Source organism: Pseudorca crassidens, chromosome 15 (genome assembly GCF_039906515.1).
Source record: "Pseudorca crassidens isolate mPseCra1 chromosome 15, mPseCra1.hap1, whole genome shotgun sequence".
NCBI lineage: Eukaryota > Metazoa > Chordata > Mammalia > Artiodactyla > Delphinidae > Pseudorca > Pseudorca crassidens.
This window is the reverse complement of record NC_090310.1, coordinates 26,295,083-26,315,629: the sequence shown is the minus strand read 5'-3', so window position 1 is coordinate 26,315,629 and position 20,547 is coordinate 26,295,083. Positions and strand designations below refer to the sequence as shown.

General features: G+C 45.2%; 1 protein-coding gene across 6 annotated transcripts in view; it reads right to left on the bottom strand.

Moving 5' to 3' along the window:
- The window catches only part of MYH11 (myosin heavy chain 11), a 128,010-nt gene that overhangs the window by 92,417 nt on the left and 15,046 nt on the right, over positions 1–20,547 (bottom strand). For all 6 annotated transcript variants that reach the window (XM_067706551.1, XM_067706552.1, XM_067706554.1 and 3 more), the window contains exons 2-3: positions 17,726–18,087; positions 9,865–10,021 (exon numbers count right to left, since the gene is read on the bottom strand). In XM_067706551.1, coding sequence (XP_067562652.1) covers positions 9,865–10,021; positions 17,726–18,070 — 502 coding nt within the window. In that variant the 5' untranslated portion in view covers positions 18,071–18,087. The remainder of the gene's footprint in view (positions 1–9,864; positions 10,022–17,725; positions 18,088–20,547) is intronic.

Here is a 20,547-nt window from a genome sequence, read left to right as displayed (position 1 = left end):
TGGAACAGGATAGAAAGCCCAGAGATAAACCCACACACATATGGTCACCTTATCTTTGATAAAGGAGGCAAGAATATACAATGGAGAAAAGACAGCCTCTTCAATAAGTGGTGCTGGGAAAACTGGACAGCTACATGTAAAAGAATGAAATTAGAACACTCCCTAACACCATACACAAAAATAAACCAAAAATGGATTAAAGACCTAAGTGTAAGGCCAGACACTATTAAACTCTCAGAGAAAAACATAGGCAGAACACTCTATGACATAAATCACAGCAAGATCCTTTTTGACCCACCTCCTAGAGACAGGGAATAAAAACAGAAATAAACAAATGGGACCTAATGAAACTTAAAAGCTCTTCCACAGCAAAGGAAACCATAAACAAGATGAAAAGACAACCCTCAGAATGGGAGAAAATATTTGCAAATGAAGCAACTGACAAAGGATTAATCTCCAAAATATACAAGCAGCTCATGCAGCTCAGTATCAAAAAAACAAACAATCCAATCCAAAAATGGGCAGAAGACCTAAATAGACATTTCTCCAAAGAAGATAGACAGATTGCTAACAAACACATGAAAGGATGCTCAACATCACTAAGCATTAGAGAAATGCAAATCAAAACTACAATGAGGTATCATCTCACACCAGCCAGAATGGCCATCATCACAAAATCTACAAACAATAAATGCTGGAGAGGATGTGGAGAAAAGGGAACCCTCTTGCACTGTTGATGGGAATGTAAATTGATACAGCCACTATGGAGAACAGTATGGAGGTTCCTTAAAAAACTAAAAATAGAACTACCCTATGACCCAGCAATTCCAGTACTGAGCATATACCCTGAGAAAACCATAATTCAAAAAGAGTCATGTATCACAATATTCATTGCAGCACTATTTACAATAGCCAGGACATGGAAGCAACCTAAGTGTCTATCAATAGATGAATGGATAAAGAAGATGTGGTACATCTATACAATGGACTGTTACTCAGCCATAAAAAGAAACAAAACTGAGTTATTTGTAGTGAAGTGGATGGACCTAGAGTCTGTCATACAGAGTGAAGTAAGTCAGAAAGAGAAAAACAAATACCGTATGCTAACACATATATATGGAATTTAAAAAAAATGGTTCTGAAGAACCTAGGGGCAGGACAGGAATAAAGATGCAGACGTAGAGAATGGACTTGACATGGGGAGGGGGAAGGGTAAGCTGGGACAAAGTGAGAGAGTGGCGTGGACATACATACACTACCAAATGTAAAATAGATAGCTAGTGGGAAGCAGCCGCATAGCTCAGGGAGATCAGCTCTGTGCTTTGTGACCACCTAGAGGGGTGGGATAGGGAGGGTGGGAGGGAGACGCAAGAGGGAGGGGATATGGGGATATATGTATACGTATAGCTGATTCACTCTGTGATACAGCAGAAACTAACACACCATTGTAAAGCAAGTATACTCCAATAAAGATGCTAAAAAAAAAAAAAATAGTGGGTTGAACACAGGTATTTAGCGCTTCTTCCTCCCCAAACCTTACTAAAGTGACAGTAAAGGGGTTTTTCAAAAACACATGAAGCCGTTCAAATGAACAAGAGAGGAGAGAACAGCAGCACAACCTGGGAAGCCAGCAAACAGGATGAGTGATGACAGTCCCAGGAGAGAAGTCTAAGCTGGCGGTGGGGAAAGTGGAGAAGCAGAGCCCCCTGCCTCCAGCCCCAAACCTCAGTAACTGGCAGCCCCCGGGGCCTTGGGAAAGGGGTAGAGGGAAAAAAAACCCACAAGGACTGATTGAATGTCTGTTTGAGAAGCTGCTAGATACTCCAGATACCTTCTACACTCCTGCAGCCAAGTGACTGCCCTTCCCACAACCCACAGAAGGGGGGCAGATTTATTCTCTGGAGAGGAAGAAATAGAGGGTCTCTGTCTTGGGGGACACCAGGACCCTACTGACAGCAGGAGAGTAACACACAAGTTTGATCCCACAGTTTGAAACCCTCAGCCTCTTCTCGACTAGACCCTCAAAATGATGTTAGACAGATATTTCTCCTCCAGGCAGAAGATTGCACAAGTCTTCTCTGAAGAATCTCATCAGCCCAAGAAAAGAGACTGAAAGATACAGCAGAAGTGCCCCGATGGAGCAGCCCAGCTTCACCCGCCCATAGCCAGGCTCATCACGAGCAAGCTCCTCCTGCAAGCACGGAGCTGCCATCAACCTTTTGGTGCCCATGCACTAAAGCATCCCAGATGAATGGACAGTCAACAATTCACTGAGCATCCGAAGAAAGCCACTAATAAGACAAACATAAATTAAAACAAATAAAACAGAAAATATGCCTCTTGGAGGAAACAGAGACCTACCTGTGGAAAAGTACCCTCCAAGAAAAGGGACATACATGGAAAAAAGAATGTTATAAGAAAGAAACATTCAGGAAACAAAACAAAGCTCTTCGAATTTTTTTTTTTAATGAAAGCAGTCATTGAGAACTCAATGGAAGGTTCATAAGATAAAGTTGAGGTAACTGCCCAGAAAATAAATGAGACGAGAAAGATGAAAATCATAAAAACAATCTAGGAATTCCATTATGGAAATAAGAAAACATCTAGGAAAAAAACAGGAGAGAGAATACAAAGAGAAAGAAATCATTAAGGATGTAATTCACAAAAATTTCCCAGAATTTAAGGATGTGAGTTTATAGATTATGAGGGTCCACTCAGTCTCCAGCGCAATGGTTGAAAACAGACACATGCCAGATTCCACCATCATAAACAGGGGGATAAAGAAGAGTCAGGAAAAAAAAAAAAGCTTCCAGAGAAGGAGAAAAAACTGGTCATACACAAAGGATCAAGAATCAGATTGGTTTTTTTTTTTTTTTTTTTTTTTTTTGCTGTACGCGGGCCTCTCACTGTTGTGGGCCTCTCCCGTTGCGGAGCACAGACTCCGGACGCGCAGGCTCAGCGGCCATGGCTCACGGGCCCAGCCGCTCCGCGGCATGTGGGATCTTCCCGGACCGGGGCACGAACCCGTGTCCCCTGCATCGGCAGGCGGACTCTCAACCACTGCGCCACCAGGGAAGCCCCAGATTGGCTTTTATCTCCTCAAAAATGAAACTGAATCTCAAAGCTAATGAAGCAATGCCTTAAAAATTCTGACAGAAGACTATTTCTTGCTTAAAAATTTAGAACCAGCTAAACTGCCCTTAAATATTAGAGAAGCATCAAGACTTTCAGATATGCAAGATCTCAATTTGCCTCACATACATCCTTTCTTGAGAAGCTGCTAGAGAAAGTGTTCCATTTAAACAGGGAGTAAATCAAGGAAGGAGACCTGGAAACTAGGAAACAAGGAATCCACCATGAGAGCATTGAAGGGTATTCCAAGAATGATAAAAGAAGATCCCAAATGTCAGCTACCAGTCATAGAAGGTAGCCAGGGCAGGTCAGAAGACTCCAGTAGCGATCACCTTCATGGAGAAGCTATCAATAGGATCTTGAACACATAGCTAGACATATTAGAAGGAGATTAACATATTCTGAAGGAAAATTTGGGGTAGAATTAGTGATTAAGTACATAGATAATCAAGTTGGGAAAAAAAAGGCAATTACTAACTCCAGGGAAAAGAATAATTGTACCGGAAAAGCATTCACAAGACAGTGCAGAGCTCAGCTGTGAATAGCATCTACACAGTCATAATAATGTAAACTCTGAATATAGTTTTCATCAACGTTAATACAAAACTATGTTGGGATTCTATGAGATAGGGCGCAAATGCATGTGTGCTGGGAGGAGACAGGAGGCGCAAAGCAAAGGAGTGACTGAGCTAAATCCTCATGTTCCATGATGAAAAGTCAATAGGCTAGGGCTTCCCTGGTGGCGCAATGATTGAGAGTCCGCCTGCCGATGCAGGGAACACGGGTTCGCCCCGGTCCGGGAAGATCCCACATGCCGCGGAGCGGCTGGGCCCGTGAGCCATGGCTGCTGAGCCTGCGCGTCCGAGCCTGTGCTCCGCAACGGGAGAGGCCACAACAGTGAGAGGCCCGCGTACCGCAAAAAAAAAAAAAAAAAAAAAGAAAGAAAAGTCAATAGGCTATTGACTAAAACAGGGGAAAAATTAAGATATGAGCAATATACTCAAGTTTTTTAGTGATTACAGAGGTAACTATCCAAAAATCAGTTAAAGGGTTGATAATGGATACCCCTGGAGAAGGGGAAAGTAGAGAAGCAACAAAGGAGGGCTATTTTCCTTAATAAGCCTTGAGGAATTGACTCTGAATCATCTTCACATATACCTTCACTAAAAATAAAAACTAAAAATGGAAAAAAGGAACAAAGAATCCCTTTAGGCATGTAATACTCTAGCAGCCTATAGAACGGTGCATATGGAATGTTACTATTTGTGGGGAAATCTTGGGGAGAGGGAAATAGATATGTATCTGCACACATGTGCAGAAAATATCTCTAGGAGAATATCTAATAAACTAGAAACCACGGTTATCTCTGGGGAGGGAAATTAGGCGTCTAGTGCACAAGGGTTGAAAGGTGAGAATTTTCAGCTTTTGAATTTAATCTATCATCTCTCCAAAAAAAAGAAAAAAATTGGGAAATGTAAAAAGTAAACACAACATCATGTACACATACACATATATAAGCTGCATCTTTAAATGCCTACTTCTCCCATCCTCTTCTTCCCCAGGGGCTTGGCTTCCTTTGAGGAGGGGGTAGTCAGTAAATTATGTCTTAGAAATCCCCTACCATATTCCCAACTCCCCTGTTACTATTCTCAGCCAGAACGCCACCCCAGATCCCCTTTCCCCTCTTAGTAAGCCATCAAGGCTTGTAACTCCCCACCCCTCTAAGACAAACCCCCCCATCCTGACCCTGGTTGGTTCTTTTCTTTAAACAACTCTGAGAGTTCTTCCTTCATTCATCACAAATATTAACGGAGCAGCTACTCCACGACAGGCACCAGCAAACATGCCAGAGATCCAGTGATGAGCAGGCAGACAAGGATGGAGTTTGTGGGTTTTATGGAGTTTAGGGGTCCTCGGGAACTTAAGCATCTACGTCACATATTTTAAACATTTCATTCTGTATTCAGTGAACGTGTTCTCCACCCCTTCCCAACCCCATCTCTTCACACTCCAGCCTGTTCCACAGAGGACTTGAGGAGGAAGCCACAGCTGCTAGCTTGACACCTCCAAGATAGAAAGTTCAGCATGATTCAAGCCAAATGACTGTACAGCCTGGAATAGCAACATTCACCAATAGAGTCACAAACTGAGCCCACATGTTCCTTCACAAAAACCAAATTCCCACTTTCTAGAGAAAAAAAATTATTTTTCCCAAGCCTATATTTTTCTCCTTGATTTTTTCTTGGGGGGGAGGGATTTTTTTCCATTGCAGTCTATCATCACTAATTTGCCAGGAAGCACCAGGTAAGGCCAAAAGGAATACATACGTAGCAGCTGTTGATTAACATTTAATCTAAAAAGAGTTTATCTTTTATGGTTCTGTGCGCTCATGGCTGTCATTTTCTCTTGAGGTTTGAAATTTCAAAGTAATTTTATTTTTAAAAATTAATTAATTAATTTATTTTTGGCTGCATTGGGTCTTCGTTGCTGTGCGTGGGCTTTCTCTAGTTGCGGCGAGTGCGGGCTGCTCTTCGTTGTGGTGCGCGGGCTCCTCATTGCAGTGGCTTCTCCTTGTTGCGGAGCAGGGGCCCTAGGCGTGCAGGCTTCAGTAGCTGTGGCACGAGGGCTTAGTAGTGGCTCGCAGGCTCTAGAGCGCAGGCTCAGTAGTTGTGGTGCACGGGCTTAGTTGCTCCGTGGCATGTGGGACCTTCCCGGACCAGGGAATGAACCCGTGTCCCCTGCACTGGCAGGCGGATTCTTAACCACTGTGCCACCAGGGAAGACCCTGAAATTTCTAAGTAATTTTATATTTCACTATATAATTCTGTGTTAAAATATAGGGCCTAAAAGGAATGAAATGTTATCAGCCCCAGGGGTCCCGGTATAGAGTATAACATTGCCCCATGGATGGGAAGTCGTCTAGGGAGATGAAAGTTATCACAATACAAAAATATTCTTCAATGAGACGACTATTTAGAAATCAGAACCCACTGAAACATCTTTCTCTGGTCTGCATCACTGTTGCCCTCCGACTCAAAGGCTTCACCTTGCCAACTACTGGGTGCCAACATCCATTGTCTTGATACAAACACAACGAAGTGGCAGCTCCGCAAAACTGTTGATTTCCCTGAAGGTGCAATGTCACATGTCCATGCCCTCTGAAAGGCCACAGAAAGTCAGATCAATTCACAACCAAATATCAGAGAGTCATCGGGAAAGGTAACATAACAGGGGCTTTGAGGCGCTGTGTTAAACGCCAAGTAAGTAAAAGCCCGTGGCAAAAGTGGTGATCTCTCCAATAAGTCTGCAAAAATTACCCTCTTACCCTACACTGCAGAAAGCAAGCATGACATGAAGAATGGTGTCTTATGCTCTCACATGGTTCCGTCCAAAAAAAAGTTAAGGCAAAAAAATGAATTAATTTTATACTCAATCTAAGAATTAGCATCTAGTTGAAATTACCACCAAATTCCTATTACATGTAAAATAAATAAGCCTGTTTTCATAATTTGCAGTGTCATTTTTCAAGCCCCTCAAGCCCCCTTCCCCTTTAATCTACAGTGCCTGTTTTAAGTGATTTTTTTCTGGAACCAATTATTTTCAGATAGTCAAAACGTCCTTCATTTCATGCCATCCAGCTCAGTTCGTGTATGAAGATTTCATAGCAAAAGGTTAATGGTGGTGATCTCTGGGTGATAGAATTATGGGTGCTGGTATATTCTCTTTTGCTTAAATATATGTTTTACTTTTTCTAGAATCAATATAAAAGATTCAAGTTTTTTTAAAAGTTACACATATATATTTTAAGAGCACTATGGCAGTGCTTCACTGTCACTCCCCGCTTCCTCTTTGCTAATGAAATTTTCTTTCATTCTGGTATTCATATAAAATGTGCTTAGTGGGAGCTCCCTCAGCTCCAGAAAAGAACCAGGAATAGTCCAAACCAATCATAAATGTTACAGTCCTCTTTGCCAATGATTGGTTTAGAGGTTGGCCTGTGAACAAGTTTTAGCCAATCAGGCATAAGGGATGCCTGCTCTGAGAAGGTTCTGGAAAAGGTTTTCCTCGCTGATAAAAAAAGAGGCATAGGAAAAAAACCTAACCCTCCACGTCCTTCATGCTTTTGGATATTATCACATGAGGATGTGATGTCTGGAGCTATGGTTGCCATCTTGTGACCATGAGGAAGTAGCCAAGAAAATCCCAAAAAAGTCTGGTTTTGAGCTGTTGAATTAGCTAAGCCTGAAATCATCAACCTTCAGACTATTTGCTATGTGAGGTAATAAATTCCCGTTGTTTAAGCCACTTTAATTGGTTGCTATGTTTCTCGCAAGCAAAAGCACCCCAAATGATACAAGCACTGTAACTTTTTGATGTTCAGCTTCGCAAAGAGCTGTGTGAACCACCATTTTATACTTTTCCATTAAGGGAGACCACAAATGATTTTTTTGCACAAAAACACATACCTAACTCCAAGAGTCATCACTTTAAAACCTGAGATTTTATCTCCACAACCCTCTTTGCAAGGCTCCATATTCTGGCCTTTGGAGGTAATGGTAGTCTCTCGTCTGGAGTGGTCCAGCTTGAGTCGCACCTGTGGGGTTTGGCTAACCCTGTCAGTAACCTTTGGGGAACTATATCTGAGCCCCTCTACCTTGGGGGGTTATATCTCCTAGGCATATCTGGATCTCTGCCCTCAGGAGCTTCCAAAACTGGGCTCCTTTCAATTCCCAACTCAGAACATTCCTGGAGGAAGATATTCCAGGGGTTGCAAAGTCAAACACAGGGGCCAGGCAGTTAACACAAACAAGTGCATCAGGCCAGGTGAGAACTGGGGAACTGGAGAACTCATACCCCTTCTAAAGGGGCAGCTGACAGGTGGGATCACATGTTGCCAGACGTTCCAATACTTTCAAAACAACCTAGAAATCTGGCTTTTTATGTACAATCTCCAAATTTTTAAAAGTTGGCAACTAATTTAGGTATCCTTAAAACTCCATGTGGTGGAGAACAGTATGGAGGTTCCTTAAAAAACTAAAAATAGAACTACCATACGACCCAACAATCCCACTACTGGGCATATACCCTGAGAAAACCATAATTCAAAAAGAGTCATGTACCACAATGTTCATTGCAGCACTATTTACAATAGCCAGGACATGGAAGCAACCTAAGTGTCCATCATCAGATGAATGGATAAAGAAGATGTGGCACATATATACAATGGAACATTACTCAGCCATAAAAAGAAACGAAATTGAGATATTTGTAGTGAGGTGGATGGACCTAGAGTCTGTCATACAGAGTGAAGTAAGTCAGAAAGAGAAAAACAAATACCGTATGCTAACACATATATATGGAATCTAAGAAAAAAAAAAAGGTCATGAAGAACTTAGGGGTAAGAGGGGAATAAAGACACAGACCTACTAGAGAACGGACTTGAGGATATGGGGAGAGGGAAGGGTAAGCTGTGACAAAGTGAGAGAGTGGCATGAACATATATATATACACTACCAAATGTAAAATAGATAGCTAGTGGGAAGCAGCCGCATAGCACAGGGAGATCAGCTCAGTGCTTTGTGACCACCTAGAGGGGTGGGATAGGGAGGGTGGGAGGGAGGGAGACGCAAGAGGGAAGAGATATGGGAACATATGTATATGTATAACTGATTCACTTTGTTATAAAGCAGAAACTAACACACCATTATAAAGCAATTATACTCCAATAAAGATGTTAAAAAAAAATAAAAATAAAAAACTCCACGTGGACCAAACCAAACTTATCTGAGGGCTGGATCCAGCCTACCAGTTGCCGGCTTACAACCTCTAGACTACTCGCACCTAAAAATCACATTAACAATTGTGCACAGCTTTAAAACTGCCAAAGCTCTTTTCTGTTGCCCTTTCCCAAGTGTAAGGAGGGCAGAACTCCTGTATCTCAAGACCAGATCCATTTATACGAGGAGGTATTCCATTTATGGGAAGAGGCATGAGGGAACTTTCTGGAACTATTTCCCATCTTGGTCTGGGTGGTGATTATACAACTGTAGACATGTAAAAATTAATTTTATGCTGGACACTGAATTTGTACACTTTTTGCATTCTACTGTATGTATGTTCTACCTCAGTAAAAGTTATTAATGATAGTAATAATACATAAACATGGAGGTAATATGCAAAGGCCTTCAGTGTGGAAAAGCCTGTTTTACAATCTTCACCACAAGCTGAGAGATGGATCCTATCACTCTCTTTTCACAGATGAGGAAACTAAGGCTGGAGATGAAAAGACATTTGCATAGGATACCCCAGGGTGTGAGTGACAGCTGGTTGCAAATCCACATTTGGTTGGCTCAGCCCCAGGGCTGTTCCCCACCAACTTCCCTTCCCAGGTGAGAGCATCCTACCATTTTCCAGACAGCTGGCCTGCCCAGGGCCTCGGGCAGCCCGGGAGGGACAGCGAGCTCTGGAGCGGAAGCCAGAGCGGGCCCATGCCCATATTTGCCCAAGCTATCTGCCCTCCTTTGCCCTCCCGGGCCGCAAACACAGATGTTCAGTTTGCTTTTTCCCTTTTTCAGTCACAGCCCTCCTGAGGCCCAGTGCTGCCTGCCAAACTCCGCATTCTTGGCGAGAACTGCAGTCAGGCAGGACAGGAGGGGCCCGGGGCGTGACTGTAAGCAGCCCTGGTGGGCTCCCTGGAGGAGGAGGAGCTCCATGCACCCACGGGCGGCTCACCTTGCAGCATGCTCCGGTAGGCCGTGTCGGCGATTGCATAGATGTGGGGGGGCATCTCGTGCCGCTTCTTGCCCTTGTACATGTCGATGATCTTCTCTGAGTAGATGGGCAGCTGCTTGTAGGGGTTCACCACCACGCAGAAGAGGCCCGAGTACGTCTGCCAAACAGAGAACCCATCTTATTTCCAGAACCCAGCAGGGACAAACAGCCCGTGGGGGTCCGGCCATGAGAACACCCACCACAACCTGCATTGTCTGAGCACCACCGTGTGCATTTTCTCACTTTATCCTCACAGTGGCAGCCTTAGACAGATGTGCTCAGAGTCTCATTTTAGAGAGGGGGAAACTGAGGCTCAGAGTCCTAGTGGGAACCTCTTGGCATCACTGTCTCTGGATATAGGGGAAGAGGAGCAAGGGGCAAGACTGGATTTCTAGGGCACCTGTGTTATAGTTTATAAGTTCTGCGTTCAGATCCCAGCTCCACTCTCACCACTGTTGCTTCGCCTCCCTGAGCCTCGCGGGCTTAAATAACATCTACCACTTCTGGAGCATCTGCAGGGCGCCGGCCACTGAGCTAAGCACTTCACAGTCGTCTTCTTCTTTAATCCTCACATCCAACCTGTGACAGGGACACTATGATTTCCCTGCTGCCCATTTGACAGATGAGGAAACTGAGGCTCCGTGAGGTCACCAGGTCACACAGCTGCTGGGGAATTCGGAACTAAAATCGCGACTGCTAACCCCAGAGCTCATACTCTCGACCATGAACAAAGCACACACTCCCTTGTCTCTAAAATGGTGATGAACACAGCTGCCCTTAAATAGGAATGGTCCTGACACGTTACAACACAGATGAACCTTGGAAACATTACACTGAATGAAAGAAGTCAGACTCAGAAGGTCACGTATCACATGGTTCCATTTATATGAAATGCCCAGAACAGGCAAATCCACAGAAACAGAAAGCAGATCTCTGGTTTCCAGGGACTGCAGAAACGGGGGAACTGGAGTGACTGCTAGCTGGAACGGGTTTCTTTGGGGGGTTATAAAAATGTTCTGGAACCAGACAGTGGTGATAGTAGCACTACACTGTGAGTGAGTGTATTACTGCCACTGAATTGTTTCCTTTAAACTGATGAATATGGTGAATCCATATCATATGGATTTTATCACAATTTTTTTTAAAAAAGTCAGGAATTCCCTGGCAGTCCAGTGGTTAGGACTCGGGGCTTCCACTGCTCGGGGCCCGGGTTCAATCCCTGGTCTGGGAACTAAGATCCCGCAAGCCACATGTCTCAGCCACAAAAATAAATTAATTAATCTTAAAAAATTGTCCTATATGTATAGCTAATTCACTTTGTTATAAAGCAGAAACTAACACACCATTGCAAAGCAATTATACTCCAATAAAGATGTAAAAAACAAAAAAAAATTGTCCTGCCCTACCAAGTGCAGAGGAGCGTGTGAAAATGAACAGAACAGGGAAGGGGCGTGAAGAGGCTCGCACACCCTGCCGTGCTGTGCCTGGGGGAGGCGCTGTCCTGGTTCTTACTGTACGCTGGCCTTTTCTATGGGCTGAGGTCACAGCCCAGGAGGGAGGCACCAACCTGTCCCACAGGAACTGCTTTTCCAAACAATAACATCAGTGCAGCCCAAGGCTCCGATGGCCGGGAAGCATGTCTTCCCTCCAACTCCCCCGAGAAGTGACTAAAGGAGGAGGAACAGATATTCCATCACCGGGTTTCACTCAGAGCAGTGATCAAAGTCACTTTCACTTGACCAAAGTCACCCAGCAAGACCCTGGCAGCACTGAGCTCCAACTTGGCCCACTCCGAGGAGTGGACACTGTCCATAAGGCTGTAGACCTATCCCTGTCCTACAGAAACAATAGATCATTTGTTCATTCATTTACTCATTCATTCATTCTGTGTGTGCCCTCACACTGTGCAAGGCTCTGGGGTTATACTGGAAGACAAAACACACAAGGTCCTGCCCACAAAGGGCTTTCAGTCATGCTGGCAACTGGTTGAAGAGTGGGAGCCTCCCTCCAGGGCACCATTTGCTAAGGGACAATGATGATGAGAGTTGGGCCCGGGCACAGGGAGAATGATGTTCCTGAAAAGGTACAGGACTGGTGGGGGAGGGAGGGAGTAATCCCCCAGGTTCTCACCACTCCCCAAAAAGGGCAAGAGTGAGGTCAACATAAGGCTTATCTAAACATCCATCAGCCACTTATTGAGCACCTACTGTATACCAGGTCTGTGTTAGATGCTGGAGACAAATAAATCAATGATCATTCCTGCCCTTAAAAAGCCCCCAGATCAAAAGGGAGACAAGGATGTTCAAAACTAACATCATAACAACAAGGATGGAGCCCAGCGTATTATGGGAGCAAGGAAGGGAGGGCCCTAACCCACATGGGGTGCTCAGAGAAACTTCAGTGGGGAGGTACTCCCAGCACTGAGACTTAACAGATAAGGTGCTAACCAGCTCAGGTATACAGTGGGTGCTCACTAAATGCCTGCTAAATGAATGCCTGAGGGGTCAGTTAATTACAAAGCTTCCCTGGAGCAGGGGCAGTGCTGCCTTCGTCTCTGTGACCCGGGGCCTTGCACTGGTCCGCACATAGTAGGTGCTCAATAGACATTTGTTGAACAGGTGGCAAAGCTGTTCCAGGGCAGGGCCTGTGTGTCTTGTTCATCTGTGTCCTGCTCTCCAGCTTGGGGCCTCCATGGAGTAAGTGCCCAACAAACAATTGATCATTTGAATGAAGGCCAACCAAGCCCTACCTCCTCTTCAGGCCTCAACTCCACCTCCAGCTCCTCTCAGGCCATGGCCACTGCCACTGCCATGTCCTTTCCAGAATGTATCATTTACAACCCTAACCACCCCTCCAGGGACCTGGAGGCAGTAAAGGGCAGTGGTTAAGAGTATAGGATTGACTACCAAGGAATTGTTGGAGCTCTCATTCTGCTACTTCTTGGCTGTGTGTCCCTGGGCAAGTCTCTTAGCCTCTCTGAGCCTCAGTTATCCTCATCTGCAAAATGGGCAGGTGTAATAGGAGCTCCTTCATTGGTTTGCTGTGAGATAGCCCTCGTGAAGCATTTAGCTCAGTACCTGGTATGTAATAGGGGCTCAATAAATGTTAGTGACCACCCAGTGCTCCCTTTGTTTCATGATGATGAAAACCTTGCCACCTTGGAAACTTCACATGGAATGTTCTCTCTCCCTGGAACACTTCTCCCTGATCTTCCCAGAGCCATTTCTATCTGCTCTTTCAGGGCTCAGTCTAAATGTCCCTCCTGGACTGCAAGCTGCACACCAGCATATATCTGACACCCAGCACAGGGCCAGGCACATAGCAGACACTCAGTAAATATTTGCTGAATACAATGAATAGAAGAAAGAAGGGAGGGAGTGAGGGAAGGAGGAAGGAAGGAAGGCATGGCTCTCCCAACTCCATCATCAGCTTCTGAAGGAGAAATATCACCTTCCTCCTGTCTGCCTAGGACACCTCCTGGTGCTATGTACACAGCAAGCACTTAATCCATGCTTCCAGACAGATCTGAATCTCTGTCCAGTTCAGCACATCTTTCTGGGGCACAGTGGCCCTACAGGAAGGACTAGGAAGGCAGTAGCACACCCCACACAGAAGCTGGGCTTCAGAATCTGGAGTCTCAGTCTCCATTGCTCCAACTTGGTTGGTCTCACCTGACCCAGCCCACCTGCGCTAGATTGTGCTTCTGCTTCCCCATCCCCACCGGCCCCTTTCCAGCTGGTCAAGTTCAGGTTTCAACATCCCCGCTTCCCATGTCCCAGCCGGCATCTCAGGGCCCAGTGCCACAGCAGGTCCCAGCTGCAGGCCAAGGGTTTCCCTCTTGTGACCGTATTAGGAAGTGAGTCCACTTTTTCCCTAACACTTTATATGGTCAGCCGTGGAGCCCTGAGCTCCCAACGCCTCCGGCAGAAATGAGGAACAGTGGGGGAAGGTGGAAGAGATGCAGGCTTTAGGTCACAGAGGCCTGGTTGAACCTCAGCCTTGCCCTCATTGCCTGTGTGACTTGAGCAAGAGGCCAAACCCCTGAGCCTCTTCTTCCCCATCTATAAAACAATGGATAACAATACTTTCTTTACCAGGTTGTAGTGCAATGTCATGACTTTCTGAACATGTATCCTAGAGAAAGACCTGGTCCATCAAGAATGTGATCTGCTACAGCCTTGATTTTAAAGGGCAAAAAAGACTAGAAACAACCTAAATGCCCATCAGTGGGAGACTGGCTCAATAACTATGGCTCACTGCCCTTTAAAGGAATACATATGTATGTATTCAAATATACATATATTTGCCTCTATATGAATAAAATATTGCTGGAACGCTACATAAGGAACTGGTGACCACGGTTTCTCTAAGGAGGGGAACCAGAAGGTGAGGAATGGGGTTGAAAGGAAAAGTTCTAAAATACCCTTATATACTATTTTATTTACTATTTGCATGTGTTGTCTATTCAAAAAAAATGTTTTAAGTCTGAGTGGTTAGATAGTTGTGAACAGACACAAGAAAAAGCCACAAGTAAATACATAAATAAGAAATTCCCCATCTCCCCCTCCCCGCCAGACCCTGACAACCACCATTCCACTCTCTGATCCTCTGAGTTTGACTATTTTAGATTCTCATGTAAATGGGATCCTGCGGGATTTTCCCCTCTCTCTCTGGCTTATTGCACTCAGCATAATGTCCTCCAGGTTCATCCCTGTTACAAATGGCAGGATCTCCTTCTGTTTTAAAGCAGGGTTATTACATCATTCGGTGTATCTACCACCTTTCCTTCATCCATTCATCGTTGTAGAATCTATGTTACATATCTGCATCCAGCTCAAGTGTGCCTTATCTTCCTCCCCTCAGTTATCAATCAGCCTCAGGGAGAGGACTGGGCCCTGTGACTCTCAGCAACCCACAGAGAGGGAAGCAGGGGAGTCTGATCCGGTCCCTCCCCAGGCAAGTCTCGTCACCTCTCTGCCTCGGTCACCTCGTGCGCAGGGTGGGATGTGAGCTTCACTCTCGCCAGAGAGCTGGGACTTGGGACGGTTGCCAGTACAAGCAAGGCCCACCTCTTCACTGAGTTCCCTGTGCCTGAAACCCTTGTCTCATCTCCCAGCCCAACACCAGGGACAGAGCCGACTGCTAAGCAGTCATGAAAAATCCCAGGCAGAGAGAAGCCAGCCAACAGCAACAGCCAAGATAGCAAGAGAGTGCTGGACCAGGGATCAGAGCCACATGCATGCCCCACATGTGCCATCAATGATCCTTGGCAGCTCAGGCAAGAACCTGCATCTCTAAGACTAGGAGACGGGACCCTCTGGCTTCTACCTCTTCTAGACCCGAGAGGACAAGACATCAGCCAGGACCTGAGCAAAAGTGCCTTGTTCGAAATGAGCCTTGCAGAATGGAAGGGAACGTTCTCTTCTTTATCAAGGGCAAAGTCGGCCACGGCCAGCTGCCTGAGCATCACCTGCCACCCACCCGTAATAAGGGCTGCTGCGCCTTCCGCTATCACGCGCCGGGTGAATAACTTGCTGTGCCCCCCCATCTCCACCCCTGTCCTCCTTTATCTCCTCTGTCACGGACAACAGTTTCTATTTAAGTGATTAAACTGACCAGAAAGGAACGAGACAGCAGTGGACGTGTGGTCACAAGACTGAAAGGCTTTTCATCTAATCTGTCCAGAGAAGCGTAGCAGGAATTTGAAGATTTGATTCATGTTTTAATCTGCTGTCGGAAGATAGTCTGGGTCTTGGGACCTTCATAAGTCCCTCATTTTTCCTGATTTCTATTTGGGGCTCAAACATCTGTGTCAGAGCATAGCAGGCAAGATTCATATCCAGGCCCATCCTTGACCTCCTTGGATGAAGACGACTCATCTTGGACAGGAGACCCGCTCCCCTCTTGCTCCCTGCAGATTGGTGCCCTTAGAAATATCCACTCTGTGCCAAGAGCCCCAGGTTGATAATGCTTCCAAACAAGGAGTTTGACAAAAGGGACTTTCCCTGCTTAGAGAGCATCTTAGACTGTCCTTGGAGGGACTTCAGTACTCTGAGCCTCAGCTTGAATTAGCACAGCATCCACTGAACGAAGTATGCTCGTCTCATCTTACAGACTAGCATACTTCATTCAGTGGAGTTGTACTAATTAAATGAGATAAAGAGGAGGCATTTATAGAATTATGAGTTGCTCCCCCGTTCCCCCTTGGCTCTTTAAAAAGAAAAAACCCATTGTAACCCCCTCTGAACAATCCATAGGAAGAATAGATCATTAATTATGGTACATCCATAGGATAGGTCACAAAGTCCATAAAGGGACATTCTGGCGTTATGAATGAGCAATGGGGATGCTCATCACTGACTTATATGTAGAAAGAAGAGCAGGTCCCCAGCCTAGGTGCACAGGCTTTTCAATAGGTAAACACGCACTATTCTCACATAGAAACACCGGGAATGCACCAACATCTTATCAGCTGTAATCTCTGGGGGAGGACTGATTTTTGTGTTTACTGTGCTTTTATGAATTTGCCAAATCTTCTGGAATAAATGTGCCTTATTTTCCTAATTAGGAAAAACGTCTGCAGGACAATTTTAGAGATGACAAGGGAGTTTTGTAATTTTCACATGGTAAAACACAAAGGGCAGGACCAGAGGGCCTAAAGATGGAGGTGACTGTTTCCATAAGTTTGCAGAGAATCCCAGAACATCTGTCTGGTAATAACAAAAATTACCATAACAGCAACAAAACTCATAAAAACAACACCTAGCATGTTGAGTGCCTACAACATGCCAGGAAGCATGCCAAGTGCTTTCTTTTCAGAGTAACCCAGTCTATGAGGCTAGTACTATTCTTGCGTTCATTTTACAGAGAAGGAAACAAAATTTCAGAGAAATTAGATAACTTGCCCAAGGGATTAACATACCCTTTCTGAGAGGCAAGATAGACAAAGGCTGGACTGGGGAACCCTCTGCCCACCAGTTTGGCTTAATGGGGTTACCATGTCCTTCTATATCCTGGGGAGCTGGCCCACCCCACAAGGAACCTGTACCCCTGAGTCACACATCATCTGGTCCAGACTGTCCCACAGAGCTTTCTGTAGTGATAGGAATGTTCTACACTTGTGCTGTCACAGGTATACAGCAGCCACTAGACACAGGTGGCTGTTGGGCATTTAACATGAAGCCCAGTACAAGTGAAGAAGTGAACTTTTAAGAATTGATGCTTAATTAGTTTACATCTAAATTTAGTTAGCCACGTGTGGCCGGTGGCTACCATATTGGACAGTGCAGCTCTAGTGCACTCTGATCTGCACAGTCAACCCAGAGGAGTCCAGGTCGATCCAGGCGTTCCCATTTGGGACAGGGAAGGCCTCCACCAAACCTCACCAAGATCCTCATGTCTCCTACCTACTTGACTGCCAGGATGGACAAGCCTTCCCAAGGAGGTTAAGAGCTCTTCTTTATTTCCAAGATGGAGGAAGGGCAGGGAACTACTTCACTGAAATCCGTTGAGCACTGACCAAGCGCCTATGGGATTACATGGAATCTTTGGATCTCCTTTACATGGGGAGGGTGATTGTTCTCATTTTGCAGATGGGAAAACTGAGGCTTCAAGAGGTGAAATAACCTGTTCAATGTCACAGAACTAGGTAGGGCAAGGTGAATGGGAACCCAGGTCTGGACGATTCCATCCCACCTTGCAGCCTCTCTCATTGAAAACTTCAGCCTCCCAACCTGCACCCCGAAGACATCTCCAAGCCTCTCCCTTCCCTCAGGGGTGCAGGAGGCCAGCAAGAAGTGACTGGCTGCCCCAAGATACTCACGTATATGAGTCCTGAGAAGTACCTCTCCCTCAGGTTGTGCAGCACGGAGGCTTCATTGAGACACGTCAGCTCTGCCATGTCCTCCACCTTGGAGAACTTGGGCGGGTTCATCTTCTGGATATCATCTTTGCCGACCGTGACCTTCTTGCCATTCTCCACTAGCTCCACGATCACCTCATCCCCCTTCTCCTCCTTGATGCTGGCCGCCTCGAAGCCCTGCTTCTCCGAAGGGACCCATACCAGCTTCTTGGCAGCCCAGTCAGCCTGGGCCACTGGGCTGTTGATGAAGTTTTTGTCTACAAAGAGGAACTTCTCGTCATCACTGAGCTGGCCCTTCTGTGCCATGGTGCCTGGTTGATCTCCTGGGGAATAAGGCCACAGGGTCAGAATTAGACCAGAACCAAGCCCTAAAGACAGATAAAGCCCTCACCTCATCATGTCTGGGAATGCAGTCTGCAGAAACATTCCATAGAGTACAAAGGTGTTCCCTGTAGGATGGCTTATGTTGTCAAAAAATGGAAACAACCCAAAGGCCCTTCAGTAAAGGATCTCCAGGGGCTTCCCTGGTGGTGCACTGGTTAAGAATTTCCCTGCCAGTGGTTGAGAATCTGCCTGCTAAGGCAGGGGACACGGGTTCGAGCCCTGGTCTGGGAGGATCCCACATGCCGCGGAGCAACTAGGTCCGTGAGCCACAACTACTGAGCCTGTGCGTCTGGAGCCTGTGCTCCGCAACAAGAGAGGCCGCGATAGTGAGAGGCCCGCGCACCGTGATGAAGAGTGGCCCCCGCTTGCCACAACTAGAGAAAGCCCTCGCACAGAAATGAAGACCCAACACAACAATAATTAATTAATTAATAAACTCGTACCCCCAACATCTTCAAAAAAAAAAAAAAAAGAATCTACCTGCCAATGCAAGGGACATGGGTTCGAGCCCTGCTCCAGGAAGATCCCACATGCCGCAGAGCAACTAAGCCCGTGCACCACAACTACTGAGCCTACGTTCAAGAGCCCACGAGCCACAACTACTGAGCCCGCGTGCCACAACTACTGAGCCCACGTGCCACAACTACTGAGCCCACGTGCCACAGCTACTGAAGTCTGCGTGCCTAGAGCCCGTGCTCCACAACAAGAGAAGCCACCACAATGAGAAGCCCAAGCACTGCAACAAAGAGTAGCCCCTACTCACCGCAACTAGAGAAAGCCCGTGCAGCAAAGAAGACCAAACGCAGCCAAAGATAAAAACAAACAAATAAATAAATAAATTTATTTTTTAAAAAAAGAAAAGGATCTCCATCATTGCCTGTTGTCCATCAACATGGCATGGGTACATAAACCATTATATTTTCATACAATGAAATGCTATCCAGGGGTTAAGATGCAAGAAGTATGTCAAGGTGTGTTGACACAGGAAGATATCCAAGTCTGATAGTTTACTGTAAAAATAAAAGGCGGGTCCTCAAATGGTTAAACAGAGAGTTATCATATGATCCAACAATCCCATTCCTGGGTATATACCCAAGAGAAATGAAAACACACCTCCACACAAAACTCATAAGTGAATGTTCATAGAAGCATTATTTCTAATAGCCAAGAAGTGTCAAAAAAAAAAAACCCAAATGTCCATCAACAGATGAATGGATAAATAAAATGTGGCCTCTCCATATAATGGAATATTATTCAGCCATAAAAAGGAATGGGGTACCGATATACACTGAGCATTAATGAATCTTGAAGACACTATACTAAGTAAAAGAACCTAGTCACAGAGGACCACATATTATATGATTCCACTTACCCAAAATGTCCAGAATAGGCAATCCATAGAGATAGAAAGTAGATTAGTGGTTGCCAACAGCTGGGAGAGAATTAGAGGGTGACAGAGAAGGGGTGCAGGGTTTCTTTTTGGGGTGATGAAAATGTTCTAGAATGTACTGCAATGATGGATGCACAATTCTGTGAATATGCTAGAAGCCATTCAATTGTACAGTTTAAATGGGTGAATTGTATGGTATTTAAATTATATCTCAATAAAACTGTTTAAAAATGAAATATAGGGAATATTGTAAAATAGTAGGTATAATAACCCATTTTATTTAAAAATATTTAGAATCCATATAGACAGAATGACTGGAGAAATATGCACTTATCAATATAGTTATGAAGGGATTTTTACTTTTTATGGGTTTTTTTGCCAATTTTTTATTGTGGTAAAATATACATAAGTATACTATCTTACTCATTTTATGACACTAAGTTCAGTGACATTAAGTACATTCATATTGTTGTGCAAGTATCACCACCATCCAGCTCCAGAACTCTTTTCATCTTGCAAAACTGAGACTCCACACCCATTAAAGACTAATTCCCCATTGCCTCTTCCCTCCAGCCACTGGCAACTACCATTCTACTTTCTTTTCTTTTTTGTTTTGTTTTTTAAAATTTATCTTTTATTATTATTATTTATTTATTTTTGGCTGTGTTGGGTCTTCATTGCTGCACGTGGGCTTTCTCTAGTTGTGGCGAGCAGGGGCTACTCTTTGTTGCAGGGTGCAGGCTTCTTATTGCGGTGGCTTCTCTTGTTGTGGAGCACGGGCTCTAGGCGTGTGGGCTTCAGTAGTTGTGGCACACGGGCCCAGTAGTTGCGATGCATGGGCTGAGTTGCTCCGTAGCATGTGGGATCTTCCCGGACCAGGGCTCAAACCTGTGTCCCCTGCATTGGCAGGCAGATTCTTAACCACTGCGCCACCAGGGAAACCCTCTACTTTCTATCTCTATGAATTTCACTACTCTAGGAACCTCATGTCAGTGGAATCATACAGTAT